Raw genomic sequence first — 21,023 nt, 5'->3', positions numbered from 1 at the left:
AGTTGTAATATAACACCTAAATTTGGATTCAAACGGTTTGAGTCTCCGCTTACTTGCGGAGACATTTACTTCCTAAATGGTTTGAAACTTGGACTTTTTATAACAGTTTATACCAGTTTTCGGTTGCTTGCTGCTGATTTCTGTTCGCCTGTTACCCCAATTCGGGAAACGGGCAATTTGCATGAAAATTTTTGTAAATTTGGATGGACTGCTGTAGAGATGTTGTTGTAAAAAGGTTGTTGTTGCCATCAAGCTGTTGTTGTCGGCAACAAATAGGTATAAATGCATAAAATGAAATATAACAGTTTATACCAATTCCATGCAAATATTCTAGTTTCCCTTTAACCTTGCAGGGTATTTTATTTCCAGTCCGAAGCTCATTACGCATTGAAGGAGTCATTTCCGACCCCATAAACCATATATATTCTTGATCAGCATTAGCAGGCGCATCTTTCTGGCTAAGTCCGGAAGAACAAAATTTTTAATCAATTTTTTCAAAATTTTTTAAGGGGTTAGGGTTACATCATTAAAATTCTCAAAATTTGATAAAATTTTTTAATTTCTAACTAAGTATGCAGATTTGTTAACCTTATAAAAACTAACATAACACCGCTTTCCGAATGCAAATTAAGGCATTTTTGACAGAGTTATGCCGTTTTTAGTTATTAATTTGCTATTTTTCTCTGTTGAATTACAGACTTTCCATCGTCATTGCCATCGCCATCGCTCCTAGTCATCAGTACCACCCACCCCGGCCAAGAACCAAGGGAAAGGACCAACGACACAGCGATCCGCGAAGCACAAGTTCATCCTAGTCATCATTGTAATTGTTGATTTATGATCATCGGATCGGCAGAGGTGAAGCTGGAGGAGCAAGCAACTGGGATGGCGGAGCTCAAGCGAATGGCAGTGGTCGGATCTTGGCTCCGGGCTAACTGAAGCCCAGCAGGCGTAAAGTATTGGAATATTTAAAAATACATTTTAAATGTGTAAATGTAATTGATGGAACAAACAAATGTAAGTCAATAAAAAAAGGGAAATCAATGTGGAATTGTGTGGTTTAGCATTTATTTGGGGGCCTTGGGATTGTATGGGGACAATTTTTTAGAATTTTTAAAATTTTTTTAAATATTTTGATGGATGGGCTGCTGTAGGGATGTTGTGGTAAAAAGGTTGTTGTTGCCATCAAGCTGTTGTTGTCGGCAACAAATAGGTATAAATGCATACAATGAAATATAACAGTTTATACCAATTATTATTTTTGCCCAAAGGGAAACGGGAAAATCGCATGGAAATTTTAGGAAATTTGGATGGGCTGCTGTAGAGATGTTGTTGTAAAGGGGTGGTTGTTGCAATCAAGTGGTTGTTGTTGGCAGGAAAAAGGAAGAAAAAGGCTTCTCAAAATAATAACAATCTTCAAAATTATCCGTTCCCACATATCGAACGTAAACATCGATAACATGTATTATCGATGTTTTTCCATCCCTAGCTTGTGCATAACAAAAACAGACATTTCGCCGGATTCGTCGTTATATTTTACTATATTTTTTGCATTTTGTGGCCTGTGAAAAGCTCATGCCACACAATGGGTAAGTTTAACACACAAAAACCGCCAATATAAACACCCGCTGCCGTGTCAACTTTTAGATTTTGTTTTTATTTAAAAATGTTTAAATTACAAAAAAATTTTATCACAATTAGAATTATTTTCGATTCATCCTTTTGTCGCTGTTGTCGTTGTTGTTGTTGCTTTTATTAGAAATCGTGTAGCAAGTGTTTAATGAAGATTACAATAGATGGTGTGCGTGCGCCTCCACTTTGGGTCACTTAAACACCGCTATCTCTCAGTGGGCATGACTCCGCTTGCCTGTAATTATGGGAGGAGAAAGGGAAATTGTAGGCAAGATCGCAGGAGAGAGGCTGGCTGGATCACTTACGGCCGTTGCAGTGACGCCCATAGAAGCCCGGATGGCACTTGCAGCGCTTCTGGGAGAGGCAGACGCCGTTGCGGCACTTGCAGATGGAGCGTTGCTTGCGTCCTATCTCACAGTGATCGCCACGAAGCCCATTGGGACAGCGGCACTTGTTGTTGCCGATGCAGCGGCCCTCGTTCTTGCACGGTATCACGCACTTGGCTGTCACCAGGGATCAGGATTAGGATGGGGGAAAACGAACTAGCCATAAATTCTACTCACAATACTCGCAGCGCAGGCCGTAGTAACCCTTGGAGCACTGACACTTGTCCTTCTGTATGCACTTGCCGCCGTTCTGGCACTTGTCCTTGCAAATACCTGATGGCAGAGAGCAGAGAGATTTATAGTATACCACATATAGTCATGTCTTTAATATATCCTTCTATATAGCCGCAATGCTGAAAGGACTTCCCCGCCTGCTACCCGCCCGTTGCCTTAGCTCGACGGCAGGAGGAGCTGCCGCCACAGGCACTGGTCCAGCCACAACGCCACTACGTCCGCGTCCAAATACCCTCACCGACGAAATCATACGCGTCGATCATGCCGGCGAACTAGGCGCCGATCGTATCTATGCCGGCCAAATGGCCATTCTGGGCAACGGACCCATGGGCAAGACCATCGGTCACATGTGGGAGCAGGAGAAGGAGCATCGCCGGCAGTTCGAGCAGCTCATTCAGCAGCATCGCGTCCGTCCCACGATTATGACGCCGCTGTGGAACGTGGCCGGGTTCATGCTGGGCGCTGGAACCGCTTTAATGGGCGAAAAGGCGGCAATGGCCTGTACGGTGGCCGTGGAGACGGTCATTGTGGAGCACTACAACGATCAGCTGCGCCAGATTATGGATTCACCCAACCCGGATAAGGTAAGCCATAAGGACAAGGCATAAAGAAGTTGCTCGCAAATTAAATTTATACACCATTTTCAGGAGCTGCTACAGACAATCACCAAATTCCGAGACGAGGAACAGGAGCACCACGACACGGGCATCGATTGCGGGGCCGAGCAGGCGCCCTTTTACCAGGCCCTGACCGAGGTGATCAAATTTGGTTGTAAGACGGCCATAGCCATCTCGAAGAAAATCTAAGAAGCCTTCCTCTTGTATATACCAAAATAAGGAACATACTTTTCGTTCTATTCTGTTGTCTCTTTGCCGACGTGTTAAGCATTAAAGATATTTGTATAGGAAAAAACCCATAAGAATATATCGAAAAATAACGCACTTAGCGATTAAATATTATTTTTATGGCACCGATAAATATATATATATAATAGTATTTCGATATCCTAAATAAGATGTATATTATAGCCAAATCTCTGTACTCACCGCCTTCGCACTGAGTGCCCTGGTATCCCTCTGGACAGGTACAGACCGAGGGTGCCGTGCAGTTGCCGCCGTTGAGGCACTGCGGGAAACAGAAGGCCGTCTCACAGTACTGACCCGTATAGCCGACGTTGCACTTGCAGATGTGATGCTCATTGCAATAGCCGTTCTTGCCGCACTTCAAGCTGCATTCTGGATCGGGAGCTTAAGTTTTTTTAGTTTAGTTCAATCGTTCGCAGTCATTTTCGCCATATAAATAACACACACACATTTAACACTCAGGGTCACATCGGAGGGGGCAGGGGGAGCTGCACAAAAGGCGTGCGAAAAGTTTGGAGCTTGGATACATAGAGTTCAACAGGGGATAGGAATCATAGGCCTCAAATCCTGTGGCGGGAATTTCAATTACCTCTCTTGAGGATCTCTGGCTCAGGATATCCCCCCACCTGGATAAGAGGCACTTGTAGGGAATAGAGGAAGGGCGAAAAAAAGGGGGAAAGCTGGACGCGGAAAAGCCGTGAAAAGCGACTACAAGGCAGGGGGCATGGGCATGGGTAAGGACAATAATTTGGTACGCATTTTACTCTGTAGGTTGGTTTTGGTATGGAAAGGTAAGAATTAGAGCTGGAAATAAATTGATTTTTTCTACAAAATTCTGGAAATTATATTATGGAAATTAGAATATAAATATAATAACATGAATATAAATATATAACTTTAACTATAATTATTATTTTAATTTTCTACTTTTATCGATTTATTTCCAGAATATATATATGTTATTATAATAACATGAATATAAATAATTTCTAAATAAAATTACAAATCTAATATGAATATAAACATATCATTTTAATTATTATTTTATCTATTCGAATTTTTTGAGAAAATATTATAATTATAATATTAATTTTAAAAATTTAACCATCGATTTAAATCGATAGTTTATAAAAAATGGATTTATGAACTATAGAATCAATTTTATTTCCAGCTCTAGCAAGGGGAGGGATTTGGATTTGGGGCATGCATGGTTTTGGGTGTTGGGTGCTTTAGGGTACAGCGCTCAAAGGAGCATACGGAGGGGGAGGTGTGCACAACAAAATGTAGATGCTAAACTATACAATTAATAACTAGATAAAAGCATTGCTTGATATTTCATATACACTACCTTGCAAAGTTGTTAGTGAAGTAGGGTTGGAAGCGTCTATATCATACACACCTCTGTGGGCGCATTCCTTTTTGAAGTTGAGGCGTATCGGTGTGCCCGAGAGCGGCTTGTTATGGCGCGTCTGGATCTTGAGGCCGACGTTGAAGGACGCGGTGCCGGAGCTGTTACCGGTGCAGGGCAGGAATATGCTAAAATCTAAACACCAAATTAATTTTCAATTAAAATGTAGACTTTCTTTATAATCCACGGTATCTACTTACTCTTCTGCTCCTGTGGAATGCGTCCGCTCTTGCGGATGGACAGCGTCGGCGCCTTCAGTATGCTGTCGTCCATCGTTTGCAGTCGGTCAAAGTCATAGAAGTACTTGCGCCTGGCACCCGACTTCCAGGTGAAATTCACATAGTTCACCTCCGATGGTATGACCAGGAAGTTATACAGCGTGGTGTCGCGCAGATCATTGGTCACCCGACCGTTGTGGATGGCATACAGTTTCTCCGAGTATCCTTGGGGAAAGTAAAGAGCTGCAAGAGGAGATATTAAGAAGCTGTCACTTAGGGAAAATATAAATTTAGATTTATGGTTGTATGCTCCTCACCGGTTAGCATCTTGAGCTGCTGCTCGTTGATCCACAGCGAAATGCCGTTCTCCTCGCGGTTATGTCGGTGGCTACCGCTCCCATTGCCACCAGGAGCACCACCTCCACCTCCACCTCCTCCTCCTCCACCATTTTGTTGTTTTTTACGCTGACCTCGCCGCGGCTGATGGCTAACAATCAGGCTGCTATCATTGTCTCCAAAGTTGTCCAGGCCATCGCTGGTGTTGCCATGGCTCTCCTCCGAGCTGGCCGAGTCCGCTCTTCTGTTGTTGTTGTTATTATTATTATTGTTGCGATTGTGGTGCTGGCGACACTCTAGCTGGCCGATGCAGAGAAGCGTGTGCACGATCAGCACCAGATAGAACCACTTGACCAGGCAACCAAAGCTCTGATGTGTCATATTTCCTTTCAGCTGCCAAAAGCAAACACAGAAGCAGAAATCGAGATTTTAATTAAATAAGAAAGGAAGCCAACTAAGCCGAAATTTGTATACCCTTGCAGTTTTCCATTCGTTTGGAAGAAAAAATTGAAATTGATCATAAAAAAAAAGACAAAAGGTCATTAATTTCTCTTCTAGAATTTTAAAAATTGCGTATAATGTATGCTAAATTATTAAATTAAGATTTTAATGGCAAATCGGAATATATAAGATCGGAATGTATATTAGAGGACTCGAAATATTTCTTCAAAACAGATATATATCAACATACACATTTTTTAAATTTTCTTAAAGAAGCAAAAGTTAAAAAACTCATAACTAAAATAAATCAAATTCAATTTTTATGCTAATTTTTACTAGGTTAAAAAATCAACAAAAATATTTAAAATGAAACAAATTTTAAAATTAAATTTAATTTAATTAAATTTAAATCAACCATTTTTGTCAATTTTTGAACAACACATTAAAATCAATAATTTTATTTGATAATTTTTAGAAAAAGTAGAATTGTAAAAATTTATAACTCGATCAAAAAGGCATTAAATTCAAATCGAAAAACTGTTCTTTGTTAAATTTAATTAAATTAATTTTTAAACCTGCATTGATAAATCTGCATACTACATTTAAAAATTCAAGAAATCAAATATTTTTGTCAATTTTTGAGAATTTTAACGATACCCCTTATAAAATGTTCTAAAAATGTCAAAAAAAAAAGGTTTTTCCTCCAAACATGGCTAGAAAGATTCGTCTGTTCATGCTGAACAAGAATATATATAATTTATGGGGTCGGAAATGACTCCTTCACAGTGTAACAAGCTTCTGACTAGGATTATACCATAATACCCTGAAAGGGTATAAAAATAGCCAGCTATGTGCGACATCCCGCCTATCCCTGATTGCCAATCCCAAGTCCCACTTCTGCAGTCAGCGATATCCGTTCCGGCCTCTGCAGTTTGTTTATCTTTGACCATATTTGCAGACCCTCGATCTATTTGCGATTCGGTTACGATCGAGCTGGCATTATCTATTTGTTATGGGGGAATGGGATGGGGATTGTGGATTCCTGGAACCACTTCAGATAGCTCAGCTGCGACTTCTAAATGAATTAATAATGCAGCCAAGCATAATAACCATAATGCGTTGTCTGTTATTCAGAAGGATAAGATCTCACTTATGGAACCCCTGTCAGCACTTTCAATAGATCTTAAAGCCTCGATATGGAACCTTAATATTATTTAAATACAAATATTTAAAGTGCCTCTGTAAACCTAAACAAATATTAAAACTCAGAGTTTAGCAAATTAAGTTTGCTTTCGGATCCTTAAAGATTTTGCCTTAAACTGATCTTAAAGTGGAGCTCATTTATCACCTCAACTTCTTTTGCCGAATATAAAACATAAAATATATAAAAAAAAGAGAGAGGGCCAACCAGTGTCCCCATTCCGGTACATTCCCTGCTCCTATCCAGAAATCAACTCCCAAACTCCGAAGCCAGACCGAGGCGAAAAAGAGCGAGGAAAGAGGCGGCGCGGGGAAAGCAGGTACAAAGTCGTTAGCACTTCAGCCCGGTGTGAAGTTACCCAAGTCACAGAATCCCAATATCTTCCCCAGCTAACCTTGTTACACGGCCAGAAGACAGACGTTTAACACGGCGGACAAGTGAACGGACAGCGGACAAGCAATCTGGCTTTTTTTTGACATAAGATTCATGTTCAAAATAAAAAATAAGTTAAAAGATCAACGTTTTTAAAATACAAAAATATTTCGGTTTCTTCTGATAACTAAACTCCTAAAAACCCTTATCTATATTCTGAGCTGGATAACAAAAAGTATCTAATATCTTTAAGGTTTTACTAACCTAAAAATCAGATCTTACCTAAATTTAAACTTTAAACTGAAAGATCATAGTATTCAATGTATCAAGATAAAATATTTTAAGATATATCTAGGATTCTAAACTCATGTATGATCTTTGGCTTAGATCTGATCCTAACAGAGGGTCATAAGTTTAGGATACAATAAGGGATCTTTAAAAACGAAACATATTTCCTGAGCCTAATAAGCTGAAAGATCATCATTTTCATTTCATTGTGCTACATTAAGATGTAACTTCTGTATATCTAGTAGATCATATAACGGAGCCAAGTTATTTAGTTTCTGATAGCTATAACATCGGTTCAAAAAAAGCTATGTTTGGATAACTGGCAGCACTCCAGCAGACAAGCGATGGATCGCCACTCATCGTTGTCTGACCATCATCACGTATGAATGGTTCGAGTTGAAATCGAGGGATCCAGGAGATCTGGGGGAACGAACAACAACCACAACAACAACGACGACGATGATGATGGGCTTGAAAACAAGTTAAGCTGTCTTAATAAGATCAAACATGGGGATTATGAGGAATTACTCGGAGATAATGACATCCGAACGAGACTTGGAGTACTCAACGCTGGAATGAAAGATCAGAGATCGACGCAGAACTCCTCCGCGAAACCGAAAAACCGAGACCTGAGAAGCAAACGCTTACGTTAAGTGAACTAATTGCCGCTTCTGGGATTGGGTTGGATATCGGGATCCCACGGATGCGTAATTGAATCACTCTCTCTGAGTATCGTAGGCGGAAGCACTGGCCCCGGAAAGAAACAACGCAATTTGAGAATGGTTCATGGAATATATACTGATATATGTATACTTGTGTAGTTTGGGATTGTCATATGACAGGTCGCAACCTGAAACGGGATCGTGATCGTGATCGCGATCGGGATTGGGATCGGGATCAGACCGACCCGATTTCCTATAAATACAGCATTCACGATTTGTTTTGAAATTATTTTTATTTCGTGTTAATTAATGCTCGGACCTATAAGCGATAAGCCGGCTCCTAAGCACATGATTGTCGATAGGCGACGACAACGGACTACGCCGCATAGATAATCCCATATTCTCATGGTCAATCTAGGTCCGAATCTGAGCTGGAATTTCCAGCAGAATCACACTGGAATATAATGGGACCCGGTCTGGGCGGACAGACGGTGTGGATACGGTAAAAGCTTAGTCAGAGGTGGCTTAAGCTCAATAAGGCTGCATTTCTGGTCTCGTGATCATTCTATACATATATTAATAGCCTTACTATAGGAAAATCAGGGAAATCTACATACCATTTTATGTAATTTTTCTGCTCAGTGCAATTCTTTCGCTGCCAAGATCAGGTGTCCAAGAGGAAGAGAGATGGCCTGCTGAAGAGGCAGAGAAGAAGGATGAAGAGGAGGAGGAGGAGGAGGAGAAGGTGTAGAAGGGGCAGCATTATTATCAAAGTCCATATCAAGCCGATGGAATGAAGATGAAGCCATGAACGACGATCCTTAATGTTTGGAGTTCTTTTTTTTTTGTTCACTCGTTGCTGCCATTATCGTTGGTGTTGTTTTTGCTGTTGCTGTCGTCAACGATATAATTGCTTCAACTTGAGCAGCGAAGCAAACGAGAGGAAAAGGGACAGATTAACATTTTAGCGTGAAACGGGGCGACAACAGAAGGAAGAGGGGGAAAAGGTGAAGGAGAAGCACAAGGAGGAGGAGGAGGAGCAGTAGCAGCGCTGCTGCAGCAATCAAAGTAGGAACAGCAGCAGCAACAACAATTTGTTAGCTCTTTACGATTATTGCCTTTCTCACACCTTATTACCAAGAAAATAAAGAAGCAGCAACAGCAGCAAATACGCGACGATAAGACGTGAAAAAACAAAATGCGAGGCACAACAAAAAGACAGCAGGAGCAGCAGCAGCAGCAGCGGCGGCGACAACAGCAACACATAAACGAGAACAAGAAGCTGCCCCTGGTCAGTGCGAAAGATAGGGAAGGGGGTCATTTTGGAGTGGCTGTGGAGATTGGAAGAGTGGGAGAGTGAGTAAGTGGAGTGGGAGAGGGACAACTCCAAGTGCTGGAAATCGCACACTCACAACCACACACTCCCATACAAGCACAGGTGGTGCACTGTGCACTGAAGGTGCAAGAAAGAGGGAAAAAGGTCCCATAAATAATTCGTTTAACTAAATTATACGCACATTATGAAAATTCGCCTATAATGGCTATTATTATAAAATAAAAAAAAGCTCAATGCTCAACTAATAGTTTGCAGCATAAGAAGGATAAACTAAACCTTCCTAACCTAAATGAATATAAATTAAGTATTAATCTTCACCTTTTTTTCTGAGTGTTCTTTAAAAGAGTGCAAACAAATTGTTGGCCCGAAAAGAAGTCATCGGCTAAAAGGATTTCAAATGCACACACACTTGCGCACACAAATACTACAGAGGGAGACGGAACGAGCAGAGTCAATCGGCAAATGATGATCCAGGGCGAAAGGGTGGGGAAGGGGCAGGTCAGAAGGCTGGAAGAGTCACTTTCCCGGCACCGATTTAAATGATGTCCAGTGGGCAGCAGCAGCAGCAACAAAAAAAAAAAAAAAGACTAAAAAAAAGCAGCAACACGGCACTTGTAGGTCTGTTTGCTTAATGATCCAATACACACACACACATACTTTGCCTGGCGAGAGGCTGTGAAACACCAACAAAAACACCTTGGGCAAATAAGCAGAGGGTCAGTAGGGAACGGCTGGAACGACGGGAAGATACTCTGTGGAATTGGAGAGATGGCCACTGGAGAGAATGCGAAGGAGGTGAATGTTTAATTAATATTTCACGTATCTTAAGCACATATAAGATAAATAAATTATGTAACTTTCAGATAGATATTGCGAAATTTAATATAAAATTATCGCATTGCTTTACAGTTTTGTCTTTCTATATACATAGGGTGTCCTGGTAGCCGTCCCTTCAAAATCAACCGGCGTAAACGCATTAATCCTGGCCGCTACTCCTACTAATGATAACGATCACCGATTGAGTGGCAGAGGCTGGCGAAGAAGGAGGAGCGAAGGAGAGCCAGACAACAGGCGGATAACAACGCCTGTCTCCAAGTGGGCTCAAGTGCCTCAGTGGTCGGGGGAGAGAGAGATGGAGAAGGTGGAGGTGGCAGGAGGCACGCAGACACGCAGGCTGGCCAAGGCGGACAGACGACGCAGAAGCAGAAGCTACTCCAAGAGCCACAGAATTCCGATTCCGATGATGGGATCGTGTCTCTACACGGCTGCTCTCGTCTGTGTGTATGTGTGCATGACTCTGTGTTTGTGCAAGGCGGCAAAGTCGAGTGGAGTCAAGCAGGAGTTTTGCACCATTCCACTCCATTACCAGTTCCCAAGTTCCCAGATCGCAGTCTGCAGCTTCCAGCTCCAATCTCAGAGCTCACACCCCGAAGCTCCCGTCTCCCAGTTGCCAGGAGCCTTGCGTCTCCTCTCTCCCGAGATGTGGCAATCAAATGGCCAACGTTGGACAATACTTTCACGCCTTTCGAGCGCGCCAAAACGATCCAATCGAGTATAGAGTCGTTACAGGCCATAAGGCCGGCCAGATACCCTTTTTTTTTTTTTTGAAAACTTTCATTGGAGAAATGTAAAAAAAATATATATATTAAAGAGATGTCACAACTATAATATATATAACAACGTAGTTTGCAAAGATAACGTTATATCGGTTGTGCTGGGCTTAAAAAATAATCATTTTCAGCCTTTTTCACTGTTAAAACACATTCATATTCAAGACAGTCATTTACATAAATATACTTGCTTATTGTTATGAATTTTATACGCTTATTTTAGTAACGCTTATAAAATTTATAATATATATAAAGTCTCCACTCTTTTTTGCATCAGATTTTTTTCTCTGTGCACTTTTCCGTTAAAATCGTTTAAATTCACTTGAGGGCTCAATCTGGAGAATCTCGGCTCCAATTGAAAGGGGGGGATATTAATTGAAACTGAACGAGGAACAATCGCTACATTGATTCGAGAAACTGTGCAAGTGTTTTTTAATTAGTTCTTATCGCAAAGTACGCACTGAGCGCGATTTCCCGACGCGATTTGGGTTTTTTTTGTTGATCACACACAAGGGTCGGGGCTGGGTTTGGGTTGAAATTCAAATGGTTTGTAAGCTTTTTGCACAATTTACCTAAAAATCCTTGGGATCCTTTGGACTGACAGTCTGGCTTCGAAGAAAAACAAAACAAAAAACAGTAAACCAAACAAAATTGCGGAGCAAAAAGCCTTGCCAAAAAGTTTGTGCAAATCCACTCGCGTCGCGTCGCGAAGTTTTTTTTAGGGCAAACGTGAGATCTTTGGATTTGCGGAAAACATTAAATCCATTTTACAAATTTAAAACTTAAATCTTTTTCCGGTAATCCTCGCGTTTTTTATTTTTACTCTTTTGAATCAAACGAAGTCGGTTCAAACGAAACGAGCCGAGCTCGAGCAACAGTATAAAGTTTTGTAGAGCTGCGGATCAGTGTTGCCAATTTAGCTTTTTCCCACTATATCTGGCGTGTTTCAAAACCTAAATATAACGATACTTTTTGCCCAAATATCGAAATCGCCATATTTTTGTTTGATATTTTCCCGTGGTCACTCTGAACTTCAAAGTAATGTCAAAACAAAGTTTTACATGCTTGGGGTCGAATTCTCGTTTTTGGGGTCGAATTCTCGTGTAGAATGTAGAGTGTTCGAGAGCGAACAACATAGACTTCGGCAGCCTTCGGCAGCACTTCGGCTCCGTTGCAACCGAACTTCGGCTTCGTTGCAACCGAACCGAGAGAGAATGTGTTCGACGAACGTGTTTGAAATGTGCCGCCGCGACCGAATCAGTATTGCCAATTCAGCTATTTTCCCACTATAATCAATTCTGCTTCAAAACCTAAATATCGATATTTTTTGCCCAATATTGATATTTTTTTATATTTTCCCCTTGGTCACTCTGAACTTCAAAGTAAAATGTCAAAACAAAGTTTTACATGCTTGGGGTCGAATTCTCGTGTAGAATGTAGAGTGTTCGAGAGCGAACAACATAGACTTCGGCAGCCTTCGGCAGCACCTTCGGCTCCGTTGCAACCGAGCCGAGCTCGATGATAGAGCTGGGTCAAACCACTCACGATGCTATCGATAATTCACGTCTTCCAACTGGCGTGACGGTTCCACTATCGATACTATCGCCGCGATAGCCATCCCATCACTGCGTTCGGGTGTCTCCAAATAAATATATGTATTTTATATATCAAATATGAACTAGAAAAATTAAAGTATTTGGATTAATATTAATACCAAAATATATATATTATCCCATAATTTCGTCTCTACTGCCAGGTTATTTTATTCATGTTCCTAACCGTTAGTTTCTGAGCCAATAGAATTTTTATACAACAAAGAAGCGTTGTTAATCGCAGAGGCGAATTAGAACATGTAACGACAGGAAATTATTCATTTTGATTTCCTCAAGAGATCTTCAAAGCGAAGTTAGCCAGAAATTAATTAAAATAACCTAAAAGCCGGTCGCAGCCCAGGCGATAGTGCGTGACAGGGTGACATATCGATAGGCACTCTATCGCGCGCATTGCCGTCACTAGCCCTTTTCGGTGTAATCGCAATCCGTTTACTCGTGGCGAAATTTCGCGTTTCGTATTTCCCCCGTAATCTGTCAATTCGCATCGCAAATCAGAGTAAGTGCAGTGCAATTGACGCCCCCAGCCGCACCCTCTCACGTAACACTTGAATACTTGCAGATGCCGGGCGTTGAAACGATCAAATCCTCCTGGGCGGATGAGGTGGAGCTGGACTACGGTGGACTGCCGCCGACGACGGAGACCTTGGAGAACGGCCACAAGTACGTCACGGAGTACAAGTACAACAAGGACGACAAGAAGACCAAGGTGGTGCGCACGTACAAGATCTCCAAGCAGGTGGTGCCCAAAACGGTGGCCAAGCGTCGCACCTGGACCAAGTTTGGCGAGTCGAAGAACGACAAGCCCGGGCCCAACTCGCAGACAACCATGGTGTCCGAGGAGATTATAATGCAGTTCCTCAACTCCAAGGAGGACGAGAAGGCCAACGATCCGCTGCTGGATCCCACAAAGAACATCGCCAAATGCCGTATCTGCAACGGTGAGCATTGGTCGGTCAACTGTCCGTACAAGGGCACCGCCATGGACACCAATCTCATGGAGAAGAAGGCCTCCGCTGCGGCGGCGGCTGCCGTTGATGCGCCCAAGTCCGGAAAGTATGTGCCACCGTTCCTTAAGGACAGCCAGAAGGGCGGCATGGGAATGCGCGGACGGGATGATACGGCCGCCATTCGCATATCCAACCTGTCGGAATCGATGACCGAGGCGGATCTGGAGGAGCTGGTAAAGAAGATTGGACCGCAGAGCAAGATGTACCTGGCCCGCGACAAGAATACCGGCCTTTGCAAGGGCTTCGCCTATGTGCACTTTAAGCAGCGCAAGGATGCGGCCGCCGCCATCGAGATCCTTAACGGCCATGGTTACGATCACTTGATCCTCAGCGTCGAATGGTCCAAGCCGCAGAACAATTAGTCGGTTAGTTCCGTTCCGCCTTCTCCGCCACCCCCTACCCGCGTCTACTGCTTATAGAGAGGAGTTCGTACGGATGAATCACACACAATATGTCCCTATGCTATAAGTTTGCTACAAAATAAATCTAAAAAACAAAAGCCCCGCCAGGGGCAACGAAAAACACAAGCTGGCTGCAAGATCACGGATACTAGAGCTCTTCTCTTATAGGGAATATTGCCTTCTCTTTCCTTTTTAGTATTAATGAATGAGTCATAAGACCTATGTATATCTTTAAATTCTGTCTTTTATGCATCAGGTGCTCAGAAACATCAGAAAGCACCTGACCTGTTGAGAAAATTATCAGAAAATAACTGTCCTGAGAGGAGGAGAAATTACAAGAAGGCTTTAGATTGGTCAAGGCGGCGGCCATTTTGAAAGTGACGGCCATTATTAACATTTGCAAACGATCCTGGAAAGCGAAATAGATCTGGGAAAGGGTCCGTCAGTTAATGCTCAGAGCGGAGGAGTCAGCTGACCGCCCTACACTTGCTGCTGGGCTGCGATTTCTACGAAAACCCTTTAAAAAATTTATGTAAATTAATTTTTTAATCATTAATTAATTACACAGCTGCCAAGAGAGCGAACGGAAAACTAGGAAAATTAGCAAACCCTTTGTTTTAAATATACATTTTAAATAAATTAAACATTTTATTTGAAATATTCCCCGCTTCCAAGCTGGACCACCTGGCAGCCCTGACTCTCGCAAGCGTGGCAACTCTGGCGCCAAATAAAAACAGAAACCGTGTGTTGTGTTTTTGTTGTTGTTTTGCATTTGCTTTTCATGTTTTCTGTGTGTTTGTGGTTTGCTTCAAAGCGATTTGCGTAAATTGTGTTTGTTTTCCTATTCGGTGGCTAAAAATAGAAAAAGTAGATGCCGCAAAATATTCAAAAGCGTTTGAAATAATATTTTTGAGCTTCAGGTGTGCGCTCATTTCAGTCGCCCGTGTGACGGGCCCCCAGGCGAAAGTCCGGTACCCCAAAATACGAGGAAATAGAGCAAGTGGTAATGGAGAAGCGTCGCATTCCCATGGCCACCAGTTCGTCGTCCAAGGCGGCCAAGAGTCCTGTGGCCCCGCAGATCAAGCGTGGCCAGCGGATCCTCACCGAGAAGCCCTTTGCCTTTGTATTAAAGTCCAAGTATCGCCTGGAGCGATGCGACAACTGCCTGGAGGCGTAAGTCCATAAGGTGGCCAGTCCACTAGGTTCTTTTAGACTGAAGCTTTCCTTTCTCCTTGCAGGACCAAGGTCCTCAAGTGCTCCAACTGCCGCTACGTGTCTTACTGCAATCGTGCCTGCCAGTCGCAGGCCTGGGGCCAGCACAAGCACGAGTGTCCATTTCTAAAGAAGGTCCATCCCCGCATTGTGCCCGATGCGGCTCGCATGCTGTGTCGCCTGATCCTGCGTCTGGAGCATGGCGGCGACCTTATACGGGGCTACTACACGGAGCATGGCTCTCGCAAGTTCCGGGATTTGATGTCGCGTGAGTGAAGGGAACGTGTAATACGAGACACCCAGCTTAACTTTTCTTTAACCAGATTATGCCGAGATTAAGAATGATCCCATGCGGCTGGAGCACTTGGACTCGCTGCACGCCGTTCTCGAGGACATGATGGCCGAGAGTCCCAGCACGGTGCCAAACAAGACGGAACTGATGAGCATCTATGGTCGAGTAAGTGGGCCGGCCAGGAGCGGACTTGCGGTGGTGGCATAGCTGTAAAAAGTCACATGTAGTAGCCCTACAACCGCTCCTGGTCAAACAAATTGCATAGCAATCAATGCTTTTGATCTGGCCCTTTGCCAGATAGCGAGGAGCGGTTCACATGCCACGACAGCTGTTGCTCAACATGCGTTCTCCTCCTCCTCTCTGCCGCAGCTTATCACCAACGGGTTCAATGTGTTGGATGCCGAGATGAACTCCATTGCCACGGCCATTTACTTGGGCGTCTCCATCACGGATCATAGCTGCCAGCCGAATGCGGTGGCCACCTTCGAGGGCAGCGAGCTGCATGTCCATGCAATTGAGGATATGGAATGCCTGGACTGGTCCAAGATCTTCATCAGCTACATTGACCTGCTCAACACCCCCGAGCAGCGGCGGCAGGACCTCAAGGATCACTACTATTTCCTCTGCGTGTGCACCAAGTGCACGGATGCCCAGGAGTCCCGCGAAATGACGGCGGCCCTATGCCCGAATCGCAACTGTGGTGTGGGCATAAATGTGGAGCGCACCAACTGCCCCCGCTGCGATGCTGGAATCAGTCCCAAGCTCAGGAATGCCTATAAGGAGGCGATGGCCCTCACCCGGCACAATCTGGAGTCCATGAAGGATGTGGCCTGTGAGTGTGAAGGTACCTAGTGATGTCAAAGTATATTATTTTTCAACCCAATCCCTTCCAGACTTTGATGTGTGCAAGGTGTGCCTGAATAAGCAGACGGGCGTGCTCCATCCCCTGAATGTGTGGCACGTCAAGACCTTGGACGCCGCCTTTGAGGCTGCCATCGATGTGGGCAAGTGGACGGATGCCTTGGACTATGGCCAGCGTTTGCTTCCGGGCTTCCGGAAGTATCATGGCGCCTGGAATCCCCTGCTGGGCCTGCTCCACATGAAGTTGGGCAAAATCCAGCTGTTTGAACAGCACGCCAAGGAGGCCAGGCATCATCTGGAGGAGGCTCAGCGCATCCTGACCGTCACCCATGGCCGGGACCATCGACTGCTGTCGGAGCAGCTGTATCCGCTGCTCCTGCAAGCGCGACACGAGGCCAATAACTAGCCGCTTGATGTTTCTATAATGTAATTTATAATCCCTAAAGATGTATACGATGTGGGCCACTCTTTGCGGTAAACTTGTGTATATCCATATATTTCTCGACTAATAAAAGTAGTAATAATATTTACAAAGCAGATTTTTGATCTTTTACATCCTTATTCCTAGCTAGGAAATCTTGGCCATGGCCTGAGCCCTGCGATTCGTGTCCTGGAACAGCGCCCGTATGAGATGACGAATCTCGTCCGACTTGTAATTGGCGGTCAGCGGTCCGGCGCCATTGCACCACAGCTCGGTGATCTCCTTGAGCGAGGCGTTCATGATGGTCTTTAGCTGCTGCAGCTTCATCCACAGACGCACCTGCAGGACTTGATGTGGCTCGTGAAAGAGAGTTGGTCCCCGCTCCAGGACCACATCAATAAGATCGCTTAGCTCGGTGGCCATGGTGGCGGATATGTCGCGCAGCGTGAACACCCGTCGTATGAGCTCCTCGGCCAAGGCGTTGATTAGCTCGCAAAAGGTGGTATTGTATACCGTCTCCGCCAAGACATTAGCCCACACGTTCTTGAGCAGATCCAACTGCCGCAGGCACTGACGCACCATTTTCAAGGGACCCGTGCCCAGTGTGTGCTGGTTTTCGAACTCAAAGCCCTCCATAATCTCTTTTAAAATGGAGATTTGATAATTAATCTGGACCCGCAGGTAACGCTCACCGGTGGCCTGCAGTGACTTGGTCAGCGCCGGCAGGCTCTTGAAATCCCTGCTGGCCTGCTGGGCCACCCAGTGGGTGAGAAACATGCAGTTGTTGTGAAACAGCGCCGATTGTTGGGGAATGCTTTCCAGCAGCTTGCGATGCACCAGCGGCACCTGGTCTATGTATATCTGGAGCAGGCTGGCGTTGATGTCGCACAGGGGATCGGCGACCTCGGACTCGGCACTAGAGTGCTGACGCAAAATGCGCTCCATCAGCTTGACGTAATCCTGGTAAATGGAAATGGCTTAAAATTCAAGTTAACAAATGAGGACATTCCTTCCACTCACATGGGCACTCTTGGAGATCGTGCAGCGGTGAAAGAGCAGGGGATTGGCGGCCACTTCGGTGGGACCATTGTTGGGGGCCACCAGCATCATATCCTGCAGATCGCGCTGAATAATCTCGCGCGCGGTCTCCAGAACGCGACGAAACAAACGATTGCGATAGTGGGTCGGATACTGCTCCACAAACACAGCCAGGGCACCATCCTGACTGGGATTGATCACGTTGACGTCGGCCAGGAAATGCTCAAAGTTCGTCACATCCTCGCACAGCGTGGATGACTGGTACTCTTCCACGGTCTCGGGCACGGCCGGCTTTAAGCACTCGTCCACCAGCAGCTTCAACATCCTGTCCTTCACGTGCTCTCCAATGATACCGAACACATGCTGGTCACTGGAAACACTGACATTGATGCCGCCCAGCGTTTGGAACAGCAGCCGAAAGTGCGACAGCACATCCTTGTAGTTCGGACGCAGCTGCGTTGCGCTGGGCTCCTTGGTGGAGTAGGACAGGGACAACTGGTCATGGCCAGGACCCTCGGTGGATTCGGTTGCCTCGCTATACTCAACCATTACGGGTCGGAGGATCAGAGGCTCTATACACTTCTCCAGCAGGAAATCGCAAAGGCGACTGGGGCTGTAGCGCTTTTGAAAGAGCGCCTGGACAATGTCCTGGAGCTGGGACTCGTCGCGACTGACCTGCAGGGTGACACAGCGCGAGGTAGGAAAGGATTTGCACTGCAGATGGACCAGCCGGTCGAAGCGCTCCTGCAGATTCTGCTGCAGCAAATGGGCTTGCACCAGATACTTGACCTTCATGGTTTCGGTGCATTCGAGCTCCTGAAAGATCCGTCGAACCTCGGGAGAGGATGTTGCTGCAGCAGCAGCAGCAAGCTCATCGCCGTAAATGAGCCCCCGCAGGCGACTGAGCAGATCCTGGAGAAGCATGTAATCGTTGCAGCTCTTGGCATCCTCCATCGAGTGGAAGACCTCGTCCACCTTGAGGATGTGGTCGCTGACCTCCAGGCCCAGTAGGACCTCTCGCAGCTCGCGTCTGCTTGCCGCCATCTTGGCGTTCGCCTCTTCCAGGGCTTCCAGGCCCTCGCTGGCGCCCTTTCCCAGCAGATCGCCAATCTCGCGCTTCAGCGAACCAATCTGATCCAGAAAGATGCCCGGCGTCGTGTGGTTGGGCATAAACTCCGTGTAGTTGTCGTCGATGTGTCGCCGAATGTTTACCTGTAAGCGTTCGGTGCGCGTCAGCACATCCAAGATCGTGGACTTGGTGGCGTCCATGCTGTTGAACCCGTTGCCGAGGCCGAGGACTTGCTGCAGCTCATTTATGCCGGCCATTATCCTTTCTTGTAACAGTATTAAGAGTCGATACAGAAGAGAAATAAATAGGTAAATATTAAACAAAATCCGATTAATAAATTTACAATCTTTTAAAACCACCGATACCACCGATAGCACCGATTGGATAGTGCTGACACCGTGCATTGTGCCAACTATCGGTATTTGGTAAATAAAGCTAAAATAAACAAAAAGAATATATATATGGAAAACAAATACTTTCAACGGTTAAATTTTCTATAGAAACTATAAACAATTAAATTGACTTCAAACGCAAAAAAGTTATTAACCTCATAATTCATTCAGATGAATCGATATAGCTATCGATAGTTCAATAATTTCGCGCGCTGCCAACACACTGGGTCACTGGTCACACTGAGTCCACCATTTTTCAATTTTGACAGCTAACTGTAAAAGCTAAAATCACTTGTCATCGTTGCTCGGTCCTGGTTTTCATTTATTATCCTGATTTACAGTTTATATTAAAGGTGAGTGTCCTCCTTAATCCCTTCTTTGTGTTTTCTATATCCTAGAACGAGGATCCCAACTCGGCCAAGCAGAAATTCAAGCAAACGGATTCCTAGTCACTCTGATTTTCTTTTCCAATTTTTTTGTTTCAGAGAAATCTTTTCCCGTATAACTTGTAAAAAAGCTGATAAAGATAAATATGCCTAAGCCGAACAAAATCAAGAACAAGACTGCGCCTTCTGTGCCTGCAAAGGCCAAGCCAGAGGACGTGCGCGTCGAGGATGATGGCAGCGATAGCGACTCCGACGACGGCAGCATTCCCGATCTGATAGAGGCTGGAGCAGGTAGCACTACTCAGTTGGGAGACGGTGCCACCGGTGAGCAGGTGGCCAAACCCAAGCAGTCTCGCGGCGAGAAAAAGGCCAGGAAGATTCTCTTGAAACTCGGCCTCAAGCCGATTCCAGGCGTCAACCGTGTGACCATTCGCAAATCAAAGAATATCATGTTCGTGATCAACAATCCGGAAGTGTACAAGAATCCGCACACCGACACCTACATTGTCTTCGGCGAGGCCAAGGCCGAGGATCTGTCGCAGCAGGCCAAGGTGGCTGCTGCCGAGAAATTCAAGACCCCAAAGGCTGCTGCTACCGCTATCGACAGCGCCGGCGCCACCACGTCGGCTCCCATCGCCGGTGGAGATGAGGAAGAGGTGGAGGTGGATGACACTGGCATGGACGAGAAGGACATTGAGCTTGTGGTAATGCAAGCCAACACTACACGGGCCAAGGCCATCAAGGCTCTTAAGAACAACGACAATGACTTGGTCAACGCCATCATGGAGCTGACCATGGTCTAAGGAGCATCCTATACTGATTCAAATTCAATTCTGGGCAGCACCAATTCACACATTCCAATGCACATCCTCAGGAGAATTGAAGCTTAATAGGGGCGGACTTCATTCATACAGCAAATATCCAGATATATAAGAACAAACGATAATATTTTAATATATTGTAACGGAAAACATTTCCGACTTCGGCACTCGACAAGATGCTGCATGATTAAGAGCGAGACAGGGATACTACATACATAATATGCTGCCCAATTTCACCACTGTAAAAAAAAGGCTTGTTTCAATTTTCGACATTTTATTATTGTTTTTTGTATTTGGTTCTTTTTCGTAACAGTTTAATGTGTGTGTCTTGTGTGTGGTGTTGTGTTTTTGGGCGTCACGCTGTTTCGCCTTTTGGGATTTACGAGGTGATTGCATTTTTTGTTTGGGGTGGGTGGGCATGGTGTGGTTCTCAAAGCACCAATAACAGTTAAACAGAAAGGACATTACAAAAAAAAAAAAAAAGGCGTAAAAAACAATGCATAAATAAAACAGAGAGTACAGT

The 21,023-nt window shown here is 44.7% G+C and overlaps 7 protein-coding genes across 12 annotated transcripts; 5 read left to right on the top strand and 2 right to left on the bottom strand.

The window, feature by feature from the left end:
- The first annotated feature begins 1,450 nt into the window (after positions 1-1,450).
- Coq7 (ubiquinone biosynthesis protein COQ7, mitochondrial) lies at positions 1,451-3,266 on the top strand. Its single transcript, XM_017182525.3, has 3 exons — positions 1,451-1,589; positions 2,364-2,836; positions 2,900-3,266. Exons 1-3 carry the CDS (start codon positions 1,586-1,588, stop codon positions 3,056-3,058), a joined length of 636 nt encoding a protein of 211 aa, XP_017038014.1. The 5' UTR covers positions 1,451-1,585; the 3' UTR covers positions 3,059-3,266.
- shf (WNT inhibitory factor 1) lies at positions 1,637-11,877 on the bottom strand. 5 transcript variants are annotated; one of them, XM_017182522.3, is made up of 9 exons: positions 11,560-11,877; positions 8,659-8,736; positions 5,059-5,470; positions 4,724-4,984; positions 4,515-4,658; positions 3,299-3,487; positions 2,196-2,291; positions 1,938-2,135; positions 1,637-1,867 (listed from the first exon to the last, which is right to left on the bottom strand). In XM_017182522.3, the coding sequence occupies exons 2-9, from the start codon at positions 8,659-8,661 to the stop codon at positions 1,845-1,847; spliced, it is 1,326 nt and encodes a 441-aa protein (XP_017038011.1). In that variant the 5' UTR covers positions 8,662-8,736; positions 11,560-11,877; the 3' UTR covers positions 1,637-1,844. The 5 variants fall into 5 exon arrangements, with proteins under 5 accessions (XP_017038011.1, XP_017038008.1, XP_017038010.1 ...); XM_017182519.3 differs by having other exon boundaries at positions 4,464-4,658; positions 11,560-11,876; XM_017182521.3 differs by having other exon boundaries at positions 3,299-3,499; positions 11,560-11,876.
- Positions 10,013-10,965, top strand: LOC108085773 (uncharacterized). The gene is made up of 2 exons (XM_017182523.3): positions 10,013-10,172; positions 10,309-10,965. Exons 1-2 carry the CDS (start codon positions 10,146-10,148, stop codon positions 10,933-10,935), a joined length of 654 nt encoding a protein of 217 aa, XP_017038012.1. The 5' UTR covers positions 10,013-10,145; the 3' UTR covers positions 10,936-10,965.
- A 1,064-nt stretch (positions 11,878-12,941) lies between the features above and the next one.
- eIF3g1 (eukaryotic translation initiation factor 3 subunit g1) lies at positions 12,942-14,134 on the top strand. The gene is made up of 2 exons (XM_017182515.3): positions 12,942-13,096; positions 13,160-14,134. Exon 2 carries the CDS (start codon positions 13,160-13,162, stop codon positions 13,967-13,969), a length of 810 nt encoding a protein of 269 aa, XP_017038004.1. The 5' UTR covers positions 12,942-13,096; the 3' UTR covers positions 13,970-14,134.
- Positions 14,135-14,772: 638 nt separating this feature from the next.
- Positions 14,773-16,912, top strand: Smyd3 (SET and MYND domain containing, class 3). 2 transcript variants are annotated; one of them, XM_017182512.3, is made up of 6 exons: positions 14,773-14,875; positions 14,929-15,181; positions 15,247-15,488; positions 15,544-15,677; positions 15,882-16,344; positions 16,406-16,912. In XM_017182512.3, the coding sequence occupies exons 2-6, from the start codon at positions 15,015-15,017 to the stop codon at positions 16,777-16,779; spliced, it is 1,380 nt and encodes a 459-aa protein (XP_017038001.1). In that variant the 5' UTR covers positions 14,773-14,875; positions 14,929-15,014; the 3' UTR covers positions 16,780-16,912. The 2 variants fall into 2 exon arrangements, with proteins under 2 accessions (XP_017038001.1, XP_070144316.1); XM_070288215.1 differs by having other exon boundaries at positions 14,793-15,181.
- Zw10 (Zeste-white 10) lies at positions 16,837-19,302 on the bottom strand. The gene is made up of 2 exons (XM_017182511.3): positions 17,815-19,302; positions 16,837-17,754 (listed from the first exon to the last, which is right to left on the bottom strand). The coding sequence occupies exons 1-2, from the start codon at positions 19,156-19,158 to the stop codon at positions 16,942-16,944; spliced, it is 2,157 nt and encodes a 718-aa protein (XP_017038000.2). The 5' UTR covers positions 19,159-19,302; the 3' UTR covers positions 16,837-16,941.
- A 190-nt stretch (positions 19,303-19,492) lies between these two features.
- LOC108085750 (nascent polypeptide-associated complex subunit alpha-like) lies at positions 19,493-20,997 on the top strand. Its single transcript, XM_017182486.3, has 2 exons — positions 19,493-19,646; positions 19,779-20,997. Exon 2 carries the CDS (start codon positions 19,826-19,828, stop codon positions 20,480-20,482), a length of 657 nt encoding a protein of 218 aa, XP_017037975.1. The 5' UTR covers positions 19,493-19,646; positions 19,779-19,825; the 3' UTR covers positions 20,483-20,997.
- The last annotated feature ends 26 nt before the right edge of the window (positions 20,998-21,023 follow it).

Source organism: Drosophila kikkawai, chromosome X, assembly GCF_030179895.1.
Source record: "Drosophila kikkawai strain 14028-0561.14 chromosome X, DkikHiC1v2, whole genome shotgun sequence".
In the NCBI taxonomy this organism is placed as follows: Eukaryota; Metazoa; Arthropoda; class Insecta; order Diptera; family Drosophilidae; genus Drosophila; species Drosophila kikkawai.
Note: the sequence above shows the minus strand (reverse complement) of the source record. Positions and strands in the feature narration are given on the sequence as shown.